The 18,527-nt window shown below is 42.6% G+C and overlaps 2 protein-coding genes across 5 annotated transcripts in view; one reads left to right on the forward strand and one right to left on the reverse strand.

Moving 5' to 3' along the window:
* SUMO1 (small ubiquitin like modifier 1) overlaps positions 1 to 3,251 on the forward strand; it is a 49,249-nt gene extending 45,998 nt beyond the window's left edge. For 2 of the 4 annotated variants that reach the window (XM_060194122.1, XM_060194120.1), the window contains 2 exons: positions 915 to 1,027; positions 2,437 to 3,251. In XM_060194122.1, coding sequence (XP_060050105.1) covers positions 915 to 1,025 — 111 coding nt within the window. In that variant the 3' untranslated portion in view covers positions 1,026 to 1,027; positions 2,437 to 3,251. The remainder of the gene's footprint in view (positions 1 to 914; positions 1,028 to 2,436) is intronic. The other 2 variants (XM_007520496.2, XM_060194123.1) reach the window with 1 other exon arrangement.
* Positions 1 to 18,527, reverse strand: part of KIAA2012 (KIAA2012 ortholog) — a 189,284-nt gene that overhangs the window by 6,197 nt on the left and 164,560 nt on the right. The window contains exons 19-22 of the mRNA XM_060194124.1: positions 17,723 to 17,913; positions 15,543 to 15,715; positions 13,282 to 13,501; positions 8,899 to 9,061 (exon numbers count right to left, since the gene is read on the reverse strand). Coding sequence (XP_060050107.1) covers positions 8,923 to 9,061; positions 13,282 to 13,501; positions 15,543 to 15,715; positions 17,723 to 17,913 — 723 coding nt within the window. The 3' untranslated portion in view covers positions 8,899 to 8,922. The remainder of the gene's footprint in view (positions 1 to 8,898; positions 9,062 to 13,281; positions 13,502 to 15,542; positions 15,716 to 17,722; positions 17,914 to 18,527) is intronic.

An 18,527-nucleotide genomic window follows, 5' to 3' on the forward strand; every position in this document is an offset into this window, starting at 1 on the left:
GGTTTGGAGCCATAGCTCCCCAGTAGGATGCACGCTGAGCCCTGGCACCACAGGGGTGGTGCTGTGGCACTGGGAGCAGCTCCAGTACTGTGGTACCTTTTTCCTTTTCTTCCTCTCTCTTGGTCTCTCAATGAAATATTGCTCCAGGCCCGGTAAAATTGCATATATAGAGACGCTGGGGCTGGACAATGGTGCTCCGGGTTAAGCACACACAGTATGAAGCACAAGGATCCCTTCCCAGTTGGAGCCCCTGGCCCCCACCTGCATACTACCTCTGCCTCCCACTCCCCCAAAGTTGAAATCCACATATATCTGTATTTTAATTCTCATATTTATAACGATAGAAAACATCACCTATAACATATCTAACTTTTCTCATTAGAAATTACTGTTTTTGTCATTTTCAGCATTTCTGAATACACAGAAAGCAAATTTGTAAAATATTCTGTAAACTACAAAATCAGTTTAAGTATTTACTTTTTATTTAAATTTTTTTCTTTATTTATTGGATAGAGACAGTCAGAAATTGAGAGGGTAGGGGAGATAGGGAGAGAGAAAGAGAGACACCTGCAGCCCTGCTTCACTACTTGCAAAGCTTTCCCTCTGCAGGTGGGGACCAGGGTCTCGAACCCGGGTCCTTGAGCACTGTAACATGTGTGCTCAACCAGATGTGCCACCACCTGGTCCTTTAAGTATTTATTAAGGGTGTATTATATGCAGATACCATAATGTTGGAAAAGTCATAATTTATTTCTTTATTGGGGGATTAATGGCCTACCATTGATAAACTAATAAAAGACTGATTAGTATAGGACTACTATAGAGATATAAAATAAAAAAAGGGGAAGGGGGAAGGTAAAACAAAAAAAAACCTCAACAGCTTGATTGTATATTATATTATATTATCATTCTAGAATATTTACTTCTGTGATGTAGTTTTCAGTGGAAACAATGCTGGTTTTGATCGTGACCTGCCTGCTGCAGTGCTCTGCAGCGTTAGCTGCATTCCAGTATCAACAGATTGACGGTCTGTACAGTATCTTCGTGGAGGGTGTTACCTGCTTTCTGTGTGGCACCATGCCCCTTATTCACTACCATTTATTTTTTAAATGAAGAATAGTCATAGTTTAAAAAAGAAAAGGATTTGTAGTTAAAATTCAAATTAATATAAAAAAGCAATCAAAACATATAAAGTGGAAAGTATACACAAAACTACTGCATTCTCGGGGTTGGGCGGTAGTGTAGCGGGTTAAGCGCAGGTGGCGCAAAGTGCAAGGACCAGCATAAGCATCCCAGTTTGAGCCCCCGGCTCCTCACCTGAAGGGGAGTCACTTTACGGGTGGTGAAGCAGGTCTGCAGGTGTCTATATCTTTCTCTCCCCCTCTGTCTTTCCCATCTCTCTCGATTTCTCTGTCCTATCCAACAACAACATCAGTGGCAACAATAACAGCAACGACAAGGGCACTGTGGCTTCCAGGAGCAGTGGATTCGTAGTGCAGGCACTGAGCCCCAGCAATAAAATTAAAATATAAAAAATTAAAAAGAAATAAAAAAAAAACTACTGCATTCTTATTTCTCAGAGGCAGTTGTGATTAGTAGTGCCTTTAAGGGAAAAGAAATCCAGCTTACCTCTGTGCACATAAAGCATATTGGGAAACAACACAAATCTGGGTTCAACCCCCAGGCACCACATGGGAGCACAAAGGTACAGGAAACTTCACAAGTGGTGGGGCAGTGTTGTGGTCTCTCTCTCTCCCTCTCTCCTTCTCTGATATTGAAAGAAGAGTCCACCAAGAGTGGGAAATGGCACATTGGAGCAAATGGGGTCATTTGAAGCGAAACAAACAAGCAAAACCCCCAAGCTGGAGCTCTTGAGTAGATGTGTATGTGATGTTTCTGCACTGAGGCTGACTGGTCCTTATGAAACAGTTATGTAACAGAAGGAGCCGCAGACAGCCAAGTGAGTCACTTGGACATGAAATTGTAGGCAGTATTCTCCAACTAAGACCGCATTTATTTCAAAGTGAAACCAAGGTTCTTCGAGAGAGATGAGAGTAACAATCAAATAGGTACATCTAGAAATAATAGCTTTTTGGGAAATAGACCGTGACATATTATTTAAATTACTAAATACATGGTTCATTAGATTTAAAGCCCCTTTAATACTTTTCAGAAACACTTAGGTTTTTAAAAAATTATTTTTTAAAATTTATTTATTTTCCTTTTTGTTGCCCTTGTTTTTTATTGTTGTAGTTATTATTGTTGCTGGATAGGATAGAAGAGAGAGGAGAGGGGCTTGAACTTGGTTCCCTGGGCATGGTAACATATGCCCTAACCAGGTGTGCCACCTCCTGGGTCCATTTTAGCCAATTTAAAAAATAGCTCTTCTAGTTCTTTTATATTCTATTACTAACATATTTCTCTTTCCTTTTATAGCTGGGAATGGAGGAAGAAGATGTGATTGAAGTTTATCAGGAACAAACAGGGGGTCATTCAATGGCTTAGATATTCTTTTTATTATTATTTTTTTCTTCTCCCTCAATCCTTTTTTATTTTTGAAAATAGTTCTTTTGTAATGTGGTGTTCAAAACAGAATTGAGAACTGGCACCCCACCTCTTTAAAACACCTGATAATTTGAATTCTAGTGCCCATTCATTTTCATTGTGCTGACTTTTGGTGATCAAACCTCAGCCCCTTCATATTGCCCTCTTCTTTTTTTAAAAATTAACGTGTGCACAGAGAGGCCACCTTTTCTAGGACTGTGCATTTTCAGGTTTGTGATAAGATCGACCAATCCAAGTATTCACAATGACTTTCCAATTGACCTTGAAATTCTAGTGTGTGATTGCTTCACTCCTGGACTATGACTTTCAGTTGGAGATGGAAGTTTTCAGAGAACTGAACTGTGGAAAATGACTTTTCCTTAACTTGAAGCTACTTTTAAAAATCTGAGGGTCTGGACCAAAAGAAGCGGAATATCAGGTTGGATATGAAATGACAGATGTGAGAGTACTAACTCCAGAGATGGCTTCACTGAAGAAAGCATTTTAAGAGTAAAGGAAAATCTTGTCAGAAGATCCCAGAAAAGCTCTAATTTTCATTAGCAGTTAAAGTTATTCATGCAGAAGTGTATACAACAGAACACTGCTCTTTTTGGTTTTATTTGTACTTTTTGGCCTGGGATATGGGTTTTAAATGGACAGTGTCTGTACCAGCTTCATTAAAATAAACAATATTTGTAAAAATCTTACTACAGTTCATTTTATTCTTGTACAGAAATAAAATGCCTGAACCAAAAGTTTTCTTGCCAACACTGGAAAATATTGTCTATACATGGTACAAAAAAAAAAAAAAGTGTTCTTTAGTACTGTATAGTGGTGAGGATCATGATTGACACTGAAACATGCAAAGTTACTCAAGTGCCTTCTGCATCAAGGATTTAGTTAAGGCCACGTACCTTCATACTTACTTGCTCAGTGTTAAAAAGAGAAGAACAGCGGTTAAGTGCACGTGGTGCAAAGCACAAGGATCGGCACAAGGATCCCGGTTTGAGCCCTGGCCCCCCACCTGCAGAGGAGTCGCTTCACAGGTGGTGAAGCAGGTCTGCAGGTGTCTATCTCTCCCCTTCTCTGTCTTCCCCATCTCTCTCCATCCTATCCAACAATGACAACAATAAAACAACAAGGGCAACAAAGGGGAATAAATAAATAGAACAGCTTGGTATTCCTGTACGGTGTATGTATGTGCGCGTGCGCGCACACACACACGTTACCCAATCATGTTAAATAAATGGGCATGCCAAAAATCCTAGATTTATATGACAATTTCAATTTCCCCTTTAATAATTCACAAAAATATTCTCTACTTAAGGCTTGGTATATTTTGTTTAGATTCTCCCTTTCTAAAGTATTTAAAATTTTTATAGAATTGAAATTCAAATTCATAGGACCTGGAAAGAACTCGCTGTACTTAAAAGAACGAATCTAGGGAAGAGAGCATCAACTCCATCATCCATGGAATTCTGGTGTTGTCCATGGTGCTACCATGTGCTAGAACGTGAATCTAGGGCCTCAACTCATGGTCAGACACATTCTCTGCTTGGGTGAACTATCTCTAGGCCCACCAACTAACTTAACAAAACCTGTCTTTAGAACAGCTTATGATTTACAGCTTAACTATTCAGAACTTGTTGGGAAGTAATTGCCTTTTCAATTCCTTTATTTGGGGAGCTGAGCGGTAGCGCAGTGGGTTAAGCACACATGGCACAAAGCGCAAGGACTGGCGAAAGGATCCCCGTTCAAGCTCCTGGTTCCCCACCTGCAGGGGAGTTGCTTCACAAGCAATGAAGCGGGTCTACAGGTGTTTTTCTTTTCCCATCTTTGTCTTCCTCTCCTCTCTTTATTTCTCTTTGTCCTATCCAACAGTGATGACATCAATAACAACAAAAATAACTACAACAATGAAACAACAAGGGCAACAAAAGGGAATAAATAAATATTAGAAAATATCTTTAAAAAAATTTCTGTGGTCCGGGAGGTGGCGCAGTGGGTAAAGCAGCGGACTCTCAAGCATGAGGTCCTGAGTTCAATCCCCGGCAGCACATGTAACAGAGGGATGTCTGGTTCTTTCTCCTATGTTTCTCATTAATAAATAAAATCTTAAAAAAAAATTCCTATATTTGACCCTAACTGGAAAAGTACTTGTATATATGTTGGTTAGGTAATTTAAAACTTTTTTCTTTTTTTCCATCATGAGTGCTTTACTGCCCAGGGCCAGTTTTTGCAGATAGAAGGTGTGAAATAAGGAGAGAGGGAAAGACACCATAGCACCACAGCTCCCCTAGTGTGCTGGGTGTCAGACTCAAACCAGTGTCGCACACATGGCAAAGGTGAGCTATCTTGCCCACCCCGAATTGAAGCATTTATTTATTTACTTAGAGAAGCAAGTGTAAGTGAAGGAGACCAAAACACCAGAGCTTCCTTCAGGGCAGTGGGGACTAGGTTTGAACTTGGGTTGTGTATGCAACAATGCAGTACACTATACAGGTGAGCTATTTTCTGTTTTCATTAGAGCTCTTTCATATTATCACCTGAAAACATAATTGCTAGTAATAACTAGGAAGTAGGTCTCTTTCTAGGAAATACTCCTTGAATTGCATATACCTGCCACACAACAAATATGATTGAGCTCTGAATATATGAATATATAATTTGGTGTCCGATTGAAGATGCTTAGCACTTAGATGATAAGAGTTTAGTTACCAGGGAATTTTGAATAATAGTTATAGTAGCTGGCACCTGACTGCATCATCTTAAATTTGTGAAGGAAGGGATAAAGTCAGTAATGGTAATTTCTTCCACTAGGGTATTTTCACTGAGGATTATTTCTTCTTGATTGAATTATTTAAGATGGCTCCTTTCTTCTTCCCTTCCTCCCTCCCTCCCTTGCTTCCTTTTTTGCCACCGGGGTCATCTCTGGGGCTCAGTACCAGCACTACGAATCCACCATTCCCAGTGGCCATTTTTCCTTTTTTTCTTTTGGTTGTATTTGATAGAACAGGACAGAGAGAAATTGAGAGGACAGGTGGAGATAGGGAGATAGACACCTGCAGCCTGCTTCACCACTCGTGAAGTATCCCCACTGCAGGTGGGGAGCAGGGGTTCGAACCTGGGTCCTTGTGCTTGGTAATATGCACTCTTGAGTGAATTGAATGTGCAAGGGTCGACAAGCTTAAGAAAAAAATTGGAAATTTAAATTCACTGATAGTGTTTGGTCATTTTATTTCTGTTTAACACACTATAACAATAATACATATTTAATTATATAAAGCAAGGAATTACACATAGATACTATCTCTAAGCAAGTCCATCAACAAAGGTAAGCTTGAGTTCTGGACTATGGAGGTGCATCTTACAAAGAAAGCTAGTAGCATAAGCATTCTAGGGTGTTTGAAGGGAATAGTAAGTTTTATAGCTGTGGGCAGAGGTTATAGAGAAGAGTCAAGGGGACCGGGCCATAGCACACCGGGCTAAGTGCACATAGTGAGAAGAGTCAGGATTATGGGGAAATTCTGATTGCTTTTATATCCTTTTATTGATCTTGTTTGCCAAGGCTCTTTCAGCCTATTTAGTGATCTTATGATATGCAGGTATATATTTATGTATTTGATAGAGCAGTTGGAAGGCAGAGAAAGAGACCACACTTCCATGCAGTGGGGGCTGGGCTCAAACCTGGGGCAGGCACATGACAAAAACCAGCTCACTATCCAAGTGAGCTATTTTGCCGGCTTGATCTTATGACTTAAGATATTAAAATTAGTGCTAAAGATGGGCCAGGCAGTAGCATAGTGGGTTAAGCACACATGGCGCAAAGCGCAAGGATTCCGGTTTGAGCTGCTGGATCCCTCCCTGTAGGACCTGTCTTCCCCTCCTCTCTTGATTTCTCTCTGTCCTATCCAACAACGTCAGCAATAACAACAATGATAAACAACAATGGCAACAAAAGGGAAAAATAGATTCCAGGAGCACTGGATTTGTAGTGCAAACACCAAGCCCCAGCGATAATCCTGGAAGTTTTTGTCTTTTTAAAAACTTTTGTGTTTGTATTATTAAATAGAGGTAGAAATTAAGAGGGGTGGGGAAAATAGGACAAGAGGCAGAGAGATACCTGCAGCCCTGCTTCATTCATGAATGGCAGGACCAAGCACAGGTAGGACCCAAACCTGATTTTGTCAATTTTCAGGATTCTGAAAAGAGTGCTGTTCAGTAGAGTTGATGACAGAAGTATTTTGAGTCTGTGCTGTCCAGTACAGTAGTCAGTTCCTTTTTTATTATGTTTATTTATTGAATAGACAGCCAGAAATTGAGAGGGAAGGGGGTGATGAAGGAGGGACACATGCAGCCCTGCTTCACCACTCCTGAAACTTGCCCCCCTGCAGGTGGGGACTGGGAGCTCGAACTTGGGTCCTTGTACACTGTAACGTGTGCACCACCACCCTGACCCCTGTTTCTACAGGTGCCTGTTGAGCATTTCATGTGCTGCTAGAGAGACTGGAGAATTCATTGTTTTAAATATTTACATCATGTGACTACGGTTTTGCTTTCTACTTTTTTTTTTTTCCTTCTTTTTTGGTCACTCTTGGGGCTTTACTGCTTTCTCAGACAGAGACAGAGACCCCACAACACTAAAACTTTCTCCACTGTTGTGGGGGCTGGGTTTGACCTGGGATGTGTGTATGATAAAGCAGGTGAACTATTGGGTTATTGGAAAAGTCAAGATTTATTTTCTATGCAAAAATGCATCATGACTCCGACAGCTCAATATCTTGCCAGCCTGTGGCTACTTTTTGTATAGTGCAGGTAAAGAATATATTTTGGGTTGGGGAAATAGCATAATGGTTATGCAAAAGCCTTTTAAGCCTGAGGCTCTGAGGTCCCAGGTTCAATCCCCAGCACCATCATAAGCCAGAACTGAGCACTGTTCTGGTCTTTCTCTCTCTTCGTATCTTTCCCTCTATATCTACTCTTTCTCACTAAAATAAACTAAATAAAAATTTTTTTAAAAAAGAATCTATACTTTAAAGATGTGAAAATGCTCTCAAAATAGCTGATTTTAATATTTATGAACTGGTTGCTTTAGATGATATATTTTAGATTCTTAGGAAGAAATGAATGTAGCTTTGACTTATATAATATTACTGGGGGGGCTGGGTAGTAGCACAGTGGGATAAGTACACATGGTGCAAAGCACAAGGGCTGGCATAAGGATCCAGGTTTGAGCCCCCGGCGACCCACCTGCAGGGGTGTCTCTTTGTAAGTGTTGAAGCAGGTCTGCAGGTGTCTTTCTCTCCTCTCTCTGTCTTCCCCTCCCCTTTTGATTTCTCTTTGTCCTATCCAACAACGACGACAGCTATAACAACAACAACAATAGCAACTACAAGGGCAACAAAATGGGAAAAATGACCTCCAGGAGCAGTGGATTCGTAGTGTAGGCACTGAGCCCCAGTGATATAACCCTGGAGGCAAAAAATAAAAAAATAAATTAAAAAATATATAATAATTATTGTATAAATTAGCTACTCTGAAATCTCAATTATCTGCATTACAGAATTTCTATTTATGTGCACTCCTTTCAGACACATTGAAATGAAATAATTTAGACTTCCAATACATGTTACTTCTTTTTTTATATATCTTTTAAAATATTTATTCCCTTTTGTTGCCCTTGCTTTTTTTTTTTTATTGTTTTAGTTATTATTGTTGTTGTCATTGATGTCAATGTTGTTGGATAAGACAGAGAGAAATTGTGAGAGGAGGGGAGGACAGAGAGGGGGAGAGAAAGATAGACACCTGCAGACCTGCTTCACTGCTTGTGAAGCGACTCACCTGCAGGTGAGGAGCCAGGGACTTGAATCAGGATCCTTATGCCAGTCCTTGGACTTTTGCCACGTGCGCTTAACCCACTGCTCTACTGCCCAACTCCCACTATGTTACTTCTAATAACATGTTCTTTCTTTCTTTTTTTTTTTTTTAAAGATTTTATTTATTTATTAATGAGAAACAGGAGGAGAGAGAAAGGGCCAGACATTACTCTGATACATGTGCTGCCTGGAATTGAACTCAGGATCCTATGCTTGAGAGTTTGATGCTTTATCCTCCTGTACCACAATACCATGTCATTTCTTACTAGCTGAAATTCAACTGGGCTTAACTGAAACTGTGGGTAATTTAAAATACTAAAGTGCCTGGATTTATGTGATCATAGGAAACAAAGTCTTTAGATGAGTAAAGAGTTCTTTAAAAAGTGTGAGGTTATATATGGGTTGGGGTGAATCACGAAATGCAACTGATTAGACTCAATATGCAATTTAGAAGGAAATCACTTTTTATCCAACTTACTTTTTATTGAATTTTCTTCTAGCCTTATGATCTGGGTCTTTGTAGGAGTTGGAAGTAAGAGTAGACCCATGGTCTTGAAATGTTCTGTGTCCACTGCAATCCTCTGGTCTCCTTACGGAGTTCTTGATGAAAATGAAGATGTTTCTTCAAAGCAGACTTTTGCCTATGGAGACAACCCCACCCCCATCCCAACACTGGTTAAACATCCTACAACTTCTTGTATGCTGGTAGAGGAACTTTGCTTTTGAATAATCACTCACTGCTCATGTATGTTAGTGGAAAATTATATACTGCTCATTAGTAACTTCACCAATGAGATTTCAATCCTCTAATTTGCAAAGTAAAAGGAGAGGCATAACTCACAGTTCTTAAACTCACTGCTGAAAGAAACTTCCTTGTTTTAGAGATGAACAAGTAGGCCAGAGAAGTTAAGGCATCTAGGCCAATGTCACTTAAGTGAATATGCTGAACTAGAGCTTGTTGGCAACAAGGTCTAACTCTTGGAGTAAAGCTTCACCTTTCTTAGACCCTTTTGGTTACTTTGCTTTCTGTTTCCAGATTTCTAGATTTTTCTTACAAAAATGCCTGATTTCAGGGGGCTGGGCGGTAGCACAACAGATTAAGTGCACATGGCCAAAGTGCAAGGACCAGACTAAGGATCCTGGTTCAAGCCCCAGCCTCCCCACCTGCAGGGGGATCGTTTCACAAACAGTGAAGCAAGTCTGCAGGTGTCTTTCCTCTTCTCTGTCTTCCCCTCCTCTCCCAATTTCTCTCTGTCCGGTCCAATAACAGTGATAACAACGACAAATAGGACAACAAAATGGAAAAAACGACCTCCAGGAGCAGTGGATTCATAGTTCAGGCACCGAGCCCCAGCAAAGAGAGAGGGAATGCCACCATTCCAGTCCTTGTGGTGCCAGGGATCAAACCAGAAATTTAAAGGCATGAAAGTTCAGAGCTCTTCCAATTAATGTATTTCCCCAGCTGCAATTGTAGTTTCCTTTTCTTGGAAAATCAGAACTCCAATAACCAGACTGAACTCTGTCTCTATCTCCTGCTGTGGCTTTTTTTTTTTTTTTTTTTTTGCCTCCAGGTTTTATTGCTGGGGGTTGGTGCCTACACTATGAGTCTACCACACTTGAATGCAATTTTCCCCATTTTTGTTGCTCTTGTTGGATAGGACAGAGAGAAATCGAGAGAGAAGGGGAAGACAGAAAGGGGGAGAGAAAGAAAGACACCTGCAGACCTACTTCACTGTTTGTGAAACTGCCTCCCGCCCCTGCAGGTGAGGAGCCAGGGGCTCAAACCGGGATCCTTATACCGGTCCTTGTGCTTCGAGCCATGTGCACAACTGCTGTGCTACTGCCCGGCCCCCATGGGGCTTTTATACCTGCACGTTTTCACCACTCTGGCAGAATCTTTCCTTTTAATTCCAGAGAGGAAGAGAGGAAAGACTGTGTCACTGTTCATGATGCTTTCCATGGTGCTATGCTTGGTGCTTTCTTGTGCCAGGGGTTAGAATAGCTTCTCACTGTGTGCCCTCTACTGGGTGAACTATTTTCCTGGTCCCAATCTAGTTCTTTAAAAAAAAAAAAAATGAAATCACACTAAAAATCTCTGGGGCTGGGAAGATAGTATAATGATTATGCAAAAGACTCTCATGCCTGAGGCTCTGAAGTCCCAGGTTCAATCCCCAGCACCACCATAAACCAGAGCTGAACAGTACTCTGGTATCTGACTCCCTCTGAAAAAAATAAAATAAAAAGAGAATTTCTATTATCAGAAAAATGCAATTCATTACTCTTGTAAGAGTATAAGGAGAGAGAATGACATTGATACCTAATGACTGATTTTGTGCTATTTTTTTCTCTCCCCTCTCCTCCTCCTTTCTCCCCTCCCCTGTCTCCTCCCCTCCCCCCTTTTTTTTTTTTTTTTTTTTTGCAAAGCAATGCTCAGCTCTGGCTATGGTGGTGCCAGGGACTCAGGGACTCAAGCACAAGCAGTGTGCTATATCTCCCTGCCCTGTGCTATTTCTTCTCTCTGGCCCTCATGAGATCTGGTCTTCCTTTCTGACTTCCTCTGGAAATATTTGTACTTTGTTTGCTCTAGCCAGGCTGACTTTCTTAACTTCTTTCAACATGCCAGTCTCATTCCTTTCCTTGAATCTTTGAACTTATCTGCTGGGATATTTTACCCCCACGTGCTTAAAAGATTCATCATTCTAGTTTTATTATATATGCCATCTCTTCTGAGAAGGCTTGCCCTGGCCAACCAATCTAGACTAAGTCTCCTATAAATTTATTCCATCTTAAAATAATATCTATATTACTAGTGATTTAATATTGATTTACAAATTATTTATTTAAAAAGATTTTATTTATTTATTGATGAGAAAGATAGGAGGAGAGAGAGAAAGAACCAGATATTACTTTGGTACATGTGCTCCCAGGGATTGAACTCGGGACCTCATGGTTGAGAATCCAATGCTTTATCCATTGTACCACCTCCCAGACCACTTGAATTACAAGTTTATAAGAAAATGGGTGTAATTCCACTCCATTCCCACCATCAAGAAATTTTTTTTCCCCTACTTCACTGCCTGTGAAGTGACTCACTCCCCTGCAGGTGGGGAGCCAGGGGCTTGAACCAGGATCCTTGCCTGTCCTTGCGATTTGCACCACATTAACACGCTACACTACCACCCGACTCCCTAGAAATTTTTTTTTTAGAGAGAGAGCAGAGTATCACTCAGCTTTGGCAATGGAAGTCCTGTGCTAAATAACTGAGCTGTTTCCTGTCCCTATATCTTTAAAATGTTTTCTGTATAGCATTTATTTTTTTAAAGATCTATTTATGGTGCTGGGCAGTGGTGCACCTATGTACTAAGTGCAATGATATGCTCAAGAATCCAGGTTCGAGTGAGCCCCCAGCTTCCCACCTGTACGGGGGGAGTAGGGGCACTTCACAAGCAGTGGAACAGGTGTCTTTCTCCCTCCCTCTCTTGCTCCCCTCCCCTCTCAATGTCTCTCTGTCCTATCATAAATAAAATAGAAAGGGAAAAAAGTGGGGGGGAATGGCCACTAGGAGCAGTGGATTTGTAGTGCTAGCACTGAGTCCCAGCAATAATTTTTGGAGGCAATATATATTTATTATTTATTAGAGATGTGTGTGTCTGTGTGGGAGAAGGGAGTGAGGCAGAGAATCAGATTATCATTCTGACACATGCTATACTGGGGATTGAACTCAGAACCTCATGCTGGAGAAATCAACATCTTATCCATTGTGTTACCTCCAGGGGTGCATATATAACAGAGCTTAAAAAACTTTATTTAGGGGCAGGGTTAGGTAATATAATGGTTATGCAAACAGACTCTCATGTCTGAAGCTCCAAATCCCAGGTTCAATCCCTGTACCACCATAAACCAGAGCGGAACAGTGTTCTGGTTAAAAAAAAAAGAAGAAAAAAAAAAAAAGAGAGAGAGAGAGAAACTAGGGCTGGGGAGACAGCATAATGATTATGCAAAAAAGACTCTCATGCCTTAGGCTTCAAGGTCCCAGGTTCAGTCCCTAGCACCACCATAAGCCATAGCTGAGCAGTTTGCTGATCTCTCTCTCTCTCTCTCTCTGTGTCTCTCATTAAAATAATTTAACATACACACATACCCCTTTGTTTAGTCTGTCTCCTCACTCCTACCTCTAGAAGGTAAATAACCATGATATAATAAATGTAAGTCTTGCTTAGAATTCTCTGATACACATGAACGTGGAAAAAAAAAAAAGCAAAGTAAAACAAAAACAAACAAACAAACAAAAAACCAGAAACAAGCAAAGTTTCAAGACTTGTGACAACTCTGGTGGTTATCTTTGGGAGATTGGGAGGCTAGGGATACAGAACTTTGGTGGTGGGTGTAGTACTGGAACCTTACAATTTTGTAATCGACTATTAATTGCAAAGAAAAGAGAAAGAAAGGAAGGAAGGAAGGAAGAAAGAAATTTAAACTGTGTCCAGAACATTTTGATGGTATGTAATAGTTACGTAGTAAAGTGGTATAAAGTCAGGCTGTCTTATATCTAGTCCTGACACTGCCTCATAGTTTTTGAGCCTGATCAGAACTCTTCCCTTTGCTTTGCTCAGCTGTTAATCAAAGGGCTGAGATAGATTATCTGTAAATTCCAAGTTTCAGTATAAGTTCCTAAAACCCTGAAGAAATTCTGTGACACTTGCAAGCCAAAGAACCGCTTTCTTCCTACCCAGGCTTATGGGAGACTGGAAGACATTACCTGACTAAAGGCAGTTCAAGGGCTACCACTAGCACCAAGTATTCAGGCTCTTGAATATGGAACTCGGCTAAGGCAACTCTTAACCAAATGAGTATCCAGTACCTGGCTTCTTCTTGGGCTCGTTTCATGGCTTCCTCCAGAGACAGTCTTGCAGCTTCCTCTTCCTTTTGCCTTCTCTCCTCTGCTTCCAGCTGAGCCTTCTCTTCAGCTTCTTTTTTCTGCCTCAGGTACTCCAGGCGTTCTTCTTCAGCCATCTCCATCAGGTGTTTTTGTTCTTCCGCTAACTGCATTTCCAATTCCTTTTGCCTTTGCTTCTCTTCCTCTGTAGAGCAAAGAGAGGTGGGTTCAGCAGAGGTGTCCTTACTGGAGAAAACATTTCTCTGCCCTAGCTCTCAAGGCTAAGAGTCCCAGATTTTTTTTTTTAAATTTTAATATTTATTTATTCCCTGTTTTTGCCCTTGTTATTTTATCATTGTAGTTATCATTGTTGTTATTGATGTTGTTGTTGGATAGGACAGAGAAAAATGGAGAAAGGAGGGGAAGACAGAGAGGGGGAGAGAAAGATAGACACCTGCAGACCTGCTTCACCACTTGTGAAGCAACCTCCTTGCAGGTGGGGAGCGGGGGCTTGAACTGGGATCTTTGTACTGGTCCTTGCGCTTTGCACCACCTGCACTTAACTCGCTGTGCTACCACCCGACTCCCTTTTTTTAAAAATTTTTTTTTACCAGAGTACTGTTCAGCTCTGTCTTATGGTGGTGTAGGGGATTGAACCTGGGACTATGGAGCCTCAGGTATGAAAGTCTTTTTGCATAACCATTATGCTATCTACCCCATCCCCTAAAGATTCTTTATGGGAAACCCTGTATCTTAGCAGTAAACTGTTGGACTCTGTGGTGAGTACTTCGGATTAATTTATTAACAGTATCTTGTCAAGCACCAACTATAAGTAGTGCCTGTGTGATTAATATAAACCCACAGGGAAACACTTTCTAGAGTCTAGTGTGCTCATGGGGTGGGGCTATATAGATGCTCTGTCAGATCAGAGGATGGAAAACTTCATTCTTACCTGGGATAACCATTCTAACATGTATCTTCTGCTAGATCCGGGAGGTGGCCTAGCAGTACAGCAAGAACTTTACACCGGTCTGACCTTGGGTTCAATCCCCAGCACCACATGAAAATGTTGAGCCACAGAGAAAAGAAGTGGAACTCCAGGGATGGTAGAGTGGTGCTTTAATCTTTTTTTTTTTTTTTTTCCTCCAGGGTTATTGCTGGGGCTCAGTGCCTGTACTACAAATCCACTGTTCCTCCTGGAGGCCATTTTCCCTATTTTGTTGCCCTTGTTTACGTTATTATTATTATTGTTGTCATTACTGTCATTGTTGTTGGATAGGACAGCTTCACATAAAATGAGTGTCATCTGAAGTTACCTTTTCTTTTTCAGAAGGGAAACTATAGAGATTTCAGGGAACAAACAGCTAAAATTCTGCCCTGAAAATATTCAGTTGTTGAGTATTTCATCTGCTAGAGAGGGGACTGAGAGAAAGCAGGGTTGTCGCTGTTCATTTTAGGCAGCCCCTGAGCAGTGCAAAGGGGCAGGGTCCCAATTCTGACCCAACAGTTATTTCCACAGTTGAGTCTTGATGGCTCTCAACTCACTGTAGTCACACATATTAATTACTTTGAAAAAAAAAATCACTGGGGGCTGGGTGGTGGTACACCTGGTTGAGTGCACATGGTACAGCATGCAAGGACCCGGGTTCAAGTCCCTGGTCTCCACCTGCAGGGGAGAAGCTTTGTGAGTGGTGAAGCAGGTCTGCAGTTGTCTCTCTTTTTCTTTCCCTATCTCCCCTTGCCCTCTTGATTTCTCTCTCTCTCTCTCTCTTTGCCTCCAAGGCTATTGCTGGGGCTCAGTACATCAAGCTCAACCTGACGCTGTTAACTGGCTACAGAAGAAGGGCAAACACTAGAAGAAGAAGAAGTGCCTGCACTATAAACCCACTGTTCCTGGTGGACATTTTTTTCCATTTTATTGGCTAGGACAGAGAGAAATTGAGAGAGGAGGGAAAGATAGAGAGGGAGAAAGATAGATACCTGCAGACCTGCTTCACCGCTTACCAGGATCCTTGCTCGGGTCCTTGCACTTTGTACTGTGTACACTTAACCTGCTGCACCACCGCCTGGCACCCAACCCCCAATTTCTGGCTATCTCTATAAATAAATAAAGATAATAAAAATATTAAAAAATCATTTATACAGTTAGATATATCTTATCCTGGGACTAACTCTGGGGCAGTACAAATGAACATCCACTATGGGATAAAAATGTTCGTGCCCAGAGGTACAGAATCCCCCCTCACCAGCCCTCCTGGCATCTTCCTCCTGTTTTTTTCTCAGACGCTCTTGCAGTTTCCTCCGGAACTCCTCCTGTTGCTGGCGGGCTCTCTCCTGGGCCATCTGCAAATGGAGCCGCTGTCTTCTCTCCTCCTCTTCCTGCCTCTGTCTTTCTTCTTCAAGTCTCTGTTTCCTTAATCTGTGAGGGCACATGATGGTTAGCAAAATGCAGAAAACCCTGGGTATATCCTTGTGAGACAAGCCTACAGGCAGTGCTTGTGGTGGAGAGAAAGGCCCATAGGCCTCAGGGAGCATCTCATTCACAGAAGGCCTGGGTTTCAAAGGGGAGTCCGGCTGAAGAGCAGAGGCAGGAATGACAAGCCTAGAAGTTTAACAACTTTGTGCTCTGGGGCAGGGACCTTAAGTTCCCAGAGTTTCAGTTTTCATTTTCTCTCTCTCTCTTTTAAAAAAAATTTTAAAAGATATTTTTTTATTCCCTTTTGTTGCCCTTGTTGTTTCACTGATGTAGTTATTATTGCTGTTGTTGTTGGATAAGATAGAGTTGGAGAGAGGAGGGGAAGACAGAGGGGGGAGAGAAAGACAAGACACCGGCAGACCTGCTTTACCGCCTATGAAGTGACTCCCCTGCAGGTGGGGACCTGGGGCTGGTCCTTGTGCTTTAGGCCACGTGGGCCACATGTGCTTAACCTGCTGTGCTACTGCCCGACTCCCCATTCTCTCTCTATTTTTTTTGCCTCCAGGGTTATTGCTGGGGCTCAGTGCCTGCACCATGAATCCACTGCTCCTGGAGGCCATTTTATTTCCCCTTTTGTTGCCCTTGTTGTTGTAGCCTTGTTGTGGTTATTATTTTTGTTGTTGATGTTGTTCATTGTTGGATAGGACAGAGAGAAATGGAGAGAGGAGGGGAAGACAGAGAGGGGGAGAGAAAGATAGACACCTGCAGACCTGCTTCACCTCCTGTGAAGGGACTACCCTGTAGGTGGGGAGCTGGGGGCATGAACCAGGATCCTTGCTCTTTTCGCCACATGCGCTTTAATGCACTGCACTACCGGCTGACTCCCCCTCCCCCATTTTAAGTAAAAAATATTTCACTTATGGGCCAGGTGGGAGCACACAGGCTTAAGTGCACACATTACAGTGCACAAGAACAAGGATGCAGGTTCAAGCCCCTGGTCCCCACCTGGATGGGGAAAGTTTTACCAGAGGTGAAGCGGGGCGGCAGGTGTTTCTCTCCTTCTTCCCTCTCAATTTCTGTCTCTAACAAATATTAAAACCCTCCAGCACTGCTTCACAGCTCTTGAATACTTCCCCCTGCAGGTGGGGATCAGGGGCTTGAACCTGGGTCCGTGCACATTTTTTTTTAATTAAAAAAATATTTATTTATTTATTGGATAGACACAGCCAGAAATTGGGAGGGAAGGGGGTGATAGGGAGAGAGACAGAGGGACACCTGCAGCACTGCTTCACCACTTGTGAAGTTTTCCCCCTGCAGGTGGGGACCTGGGACTCGAACCTGGGTCCTTGCACACTGTAACATGTATGCTCAACCAGGTGTGCCACCACTCAGCCCCTTAAATTTTTTTATTATATTTATTTATTTATTGGATAGAGACAATTATTTATTGGATAGAGACAATCAGAAACCGAGAGGAAGGGGGAGACAGAGAGAGAAAAAGACAGAAAGACACCTGCAACCCTGCTTCACCACTCACAAAGCTTTCCCCCTGCAGGTGGGGACCTGGGGCTCGAACCTGGGTCCTTGAGCATTGCAACATGTACACTCAACCAGGTGCGCCACCACCCGGCCCCATGCTTGCACATTATAAGGTGCATTCTACCAGGTGTGCCACTGCTCTGCCCCCCATTTTCCATGCTCACAGGATTGTTTTGAAATTTAAATTTAAATGAATTGAGTCAAGGCCTACAGAAGGGCCTAATGCAATGTTTAAATGTTTTGCTGCACTGAAGCCCTAAGCTCTCCCAAGAAGATCTAGAAGAACCTTGATGGGTAAGAAGCAAAACCTTCTCTTTGGTCTAAATTGTTCTAGGACAACTGAGGATAATGAAAAATGAGACACGCCATTCTACTTGAGAGACAGCTGCCCCACAGCCAGACTTTGCTCCTAATAGAGGTCAACTTTTGTGTTTGTTCCCCCAACGTGGCTTCTGTGTAGGCTCCACCCACCGGATCTCCTCAGCGCGCCTTTGTTGCTCCATCTCCAGCTCCTCCTTCATCTTTTCTGCTCTCTCCAACTGTTCCTGCTGGAGCCTCCACTGCTCCTCCTGCTCCCTTCTCTTCCTCTCCACCTCCAGCCGTCGCATCTCAGCCCGTTCTGCTCGCAGTCGGTCCTGGTGTTCCTTCCTAGGGAGGAGGCCCTGAGGAATCAGAGCACATGGGATGGTGCCGTCACCACAGATGAATTTGTCTCACCATTGAACCCTCCTCTACCTCAGACTCTGTTTTCTTTAATTAGAGGTGGAATTATAAAGTGGTTTTCGGGAGTTGGGCGGTTAGCGCAGCAGCTTAATTGGACATGGCGCAAAGCGCAAGGACCCGCCTAAGGATCCCGGTTCCAGCCCCTGGCTCCCCACCTGCAGGGGAGTCGCTTCACAAGCAGTGAAGCAGGTCTGCAGGTGTCTATCTTTCTCTCCTCCTCTCTGTCTTCCTCTCCTCTCTCCATTTCTCTCTGTCCTATCCAAAAACGAAGACATACGACAATAATAATTACAACTATAGGGGGTCGGGTGGTAGCGCAGCAGGTTAAGCGCATGTGGCGCAAAGCACAGGGACCAGTGTAAGGATCCCGGTTCTAGTCCCCGGACCCCCACCTGCAGGGGAGTCGCTTGACAGGCGGTCAAGCAGGCCTGCAGGTGTCTGTCTTTCTCTCCCCCTCTCTGTCTTCCCCTCCTCTCTCCATTTCTCTCTGTCCTATTCAACAACGAACAACATCAACAATGACAATAACCACAACAAGGGCAACAAAAGGGGG

Source organism: Erinaceus europaeus, chromosome 7 (assembly GCF_950295315.1).
Source record: "Erinaceus europaeus chromosome 7, mEriEur2.1, whole genome shotgun sequence".
Classification (NCBI taxonomy): Eukaryota; Metazoa; Chordata; class Mammalia; order Eulipotyphla; family Erinaceidae; genus Erinaceus; species Erinaceus europaeus.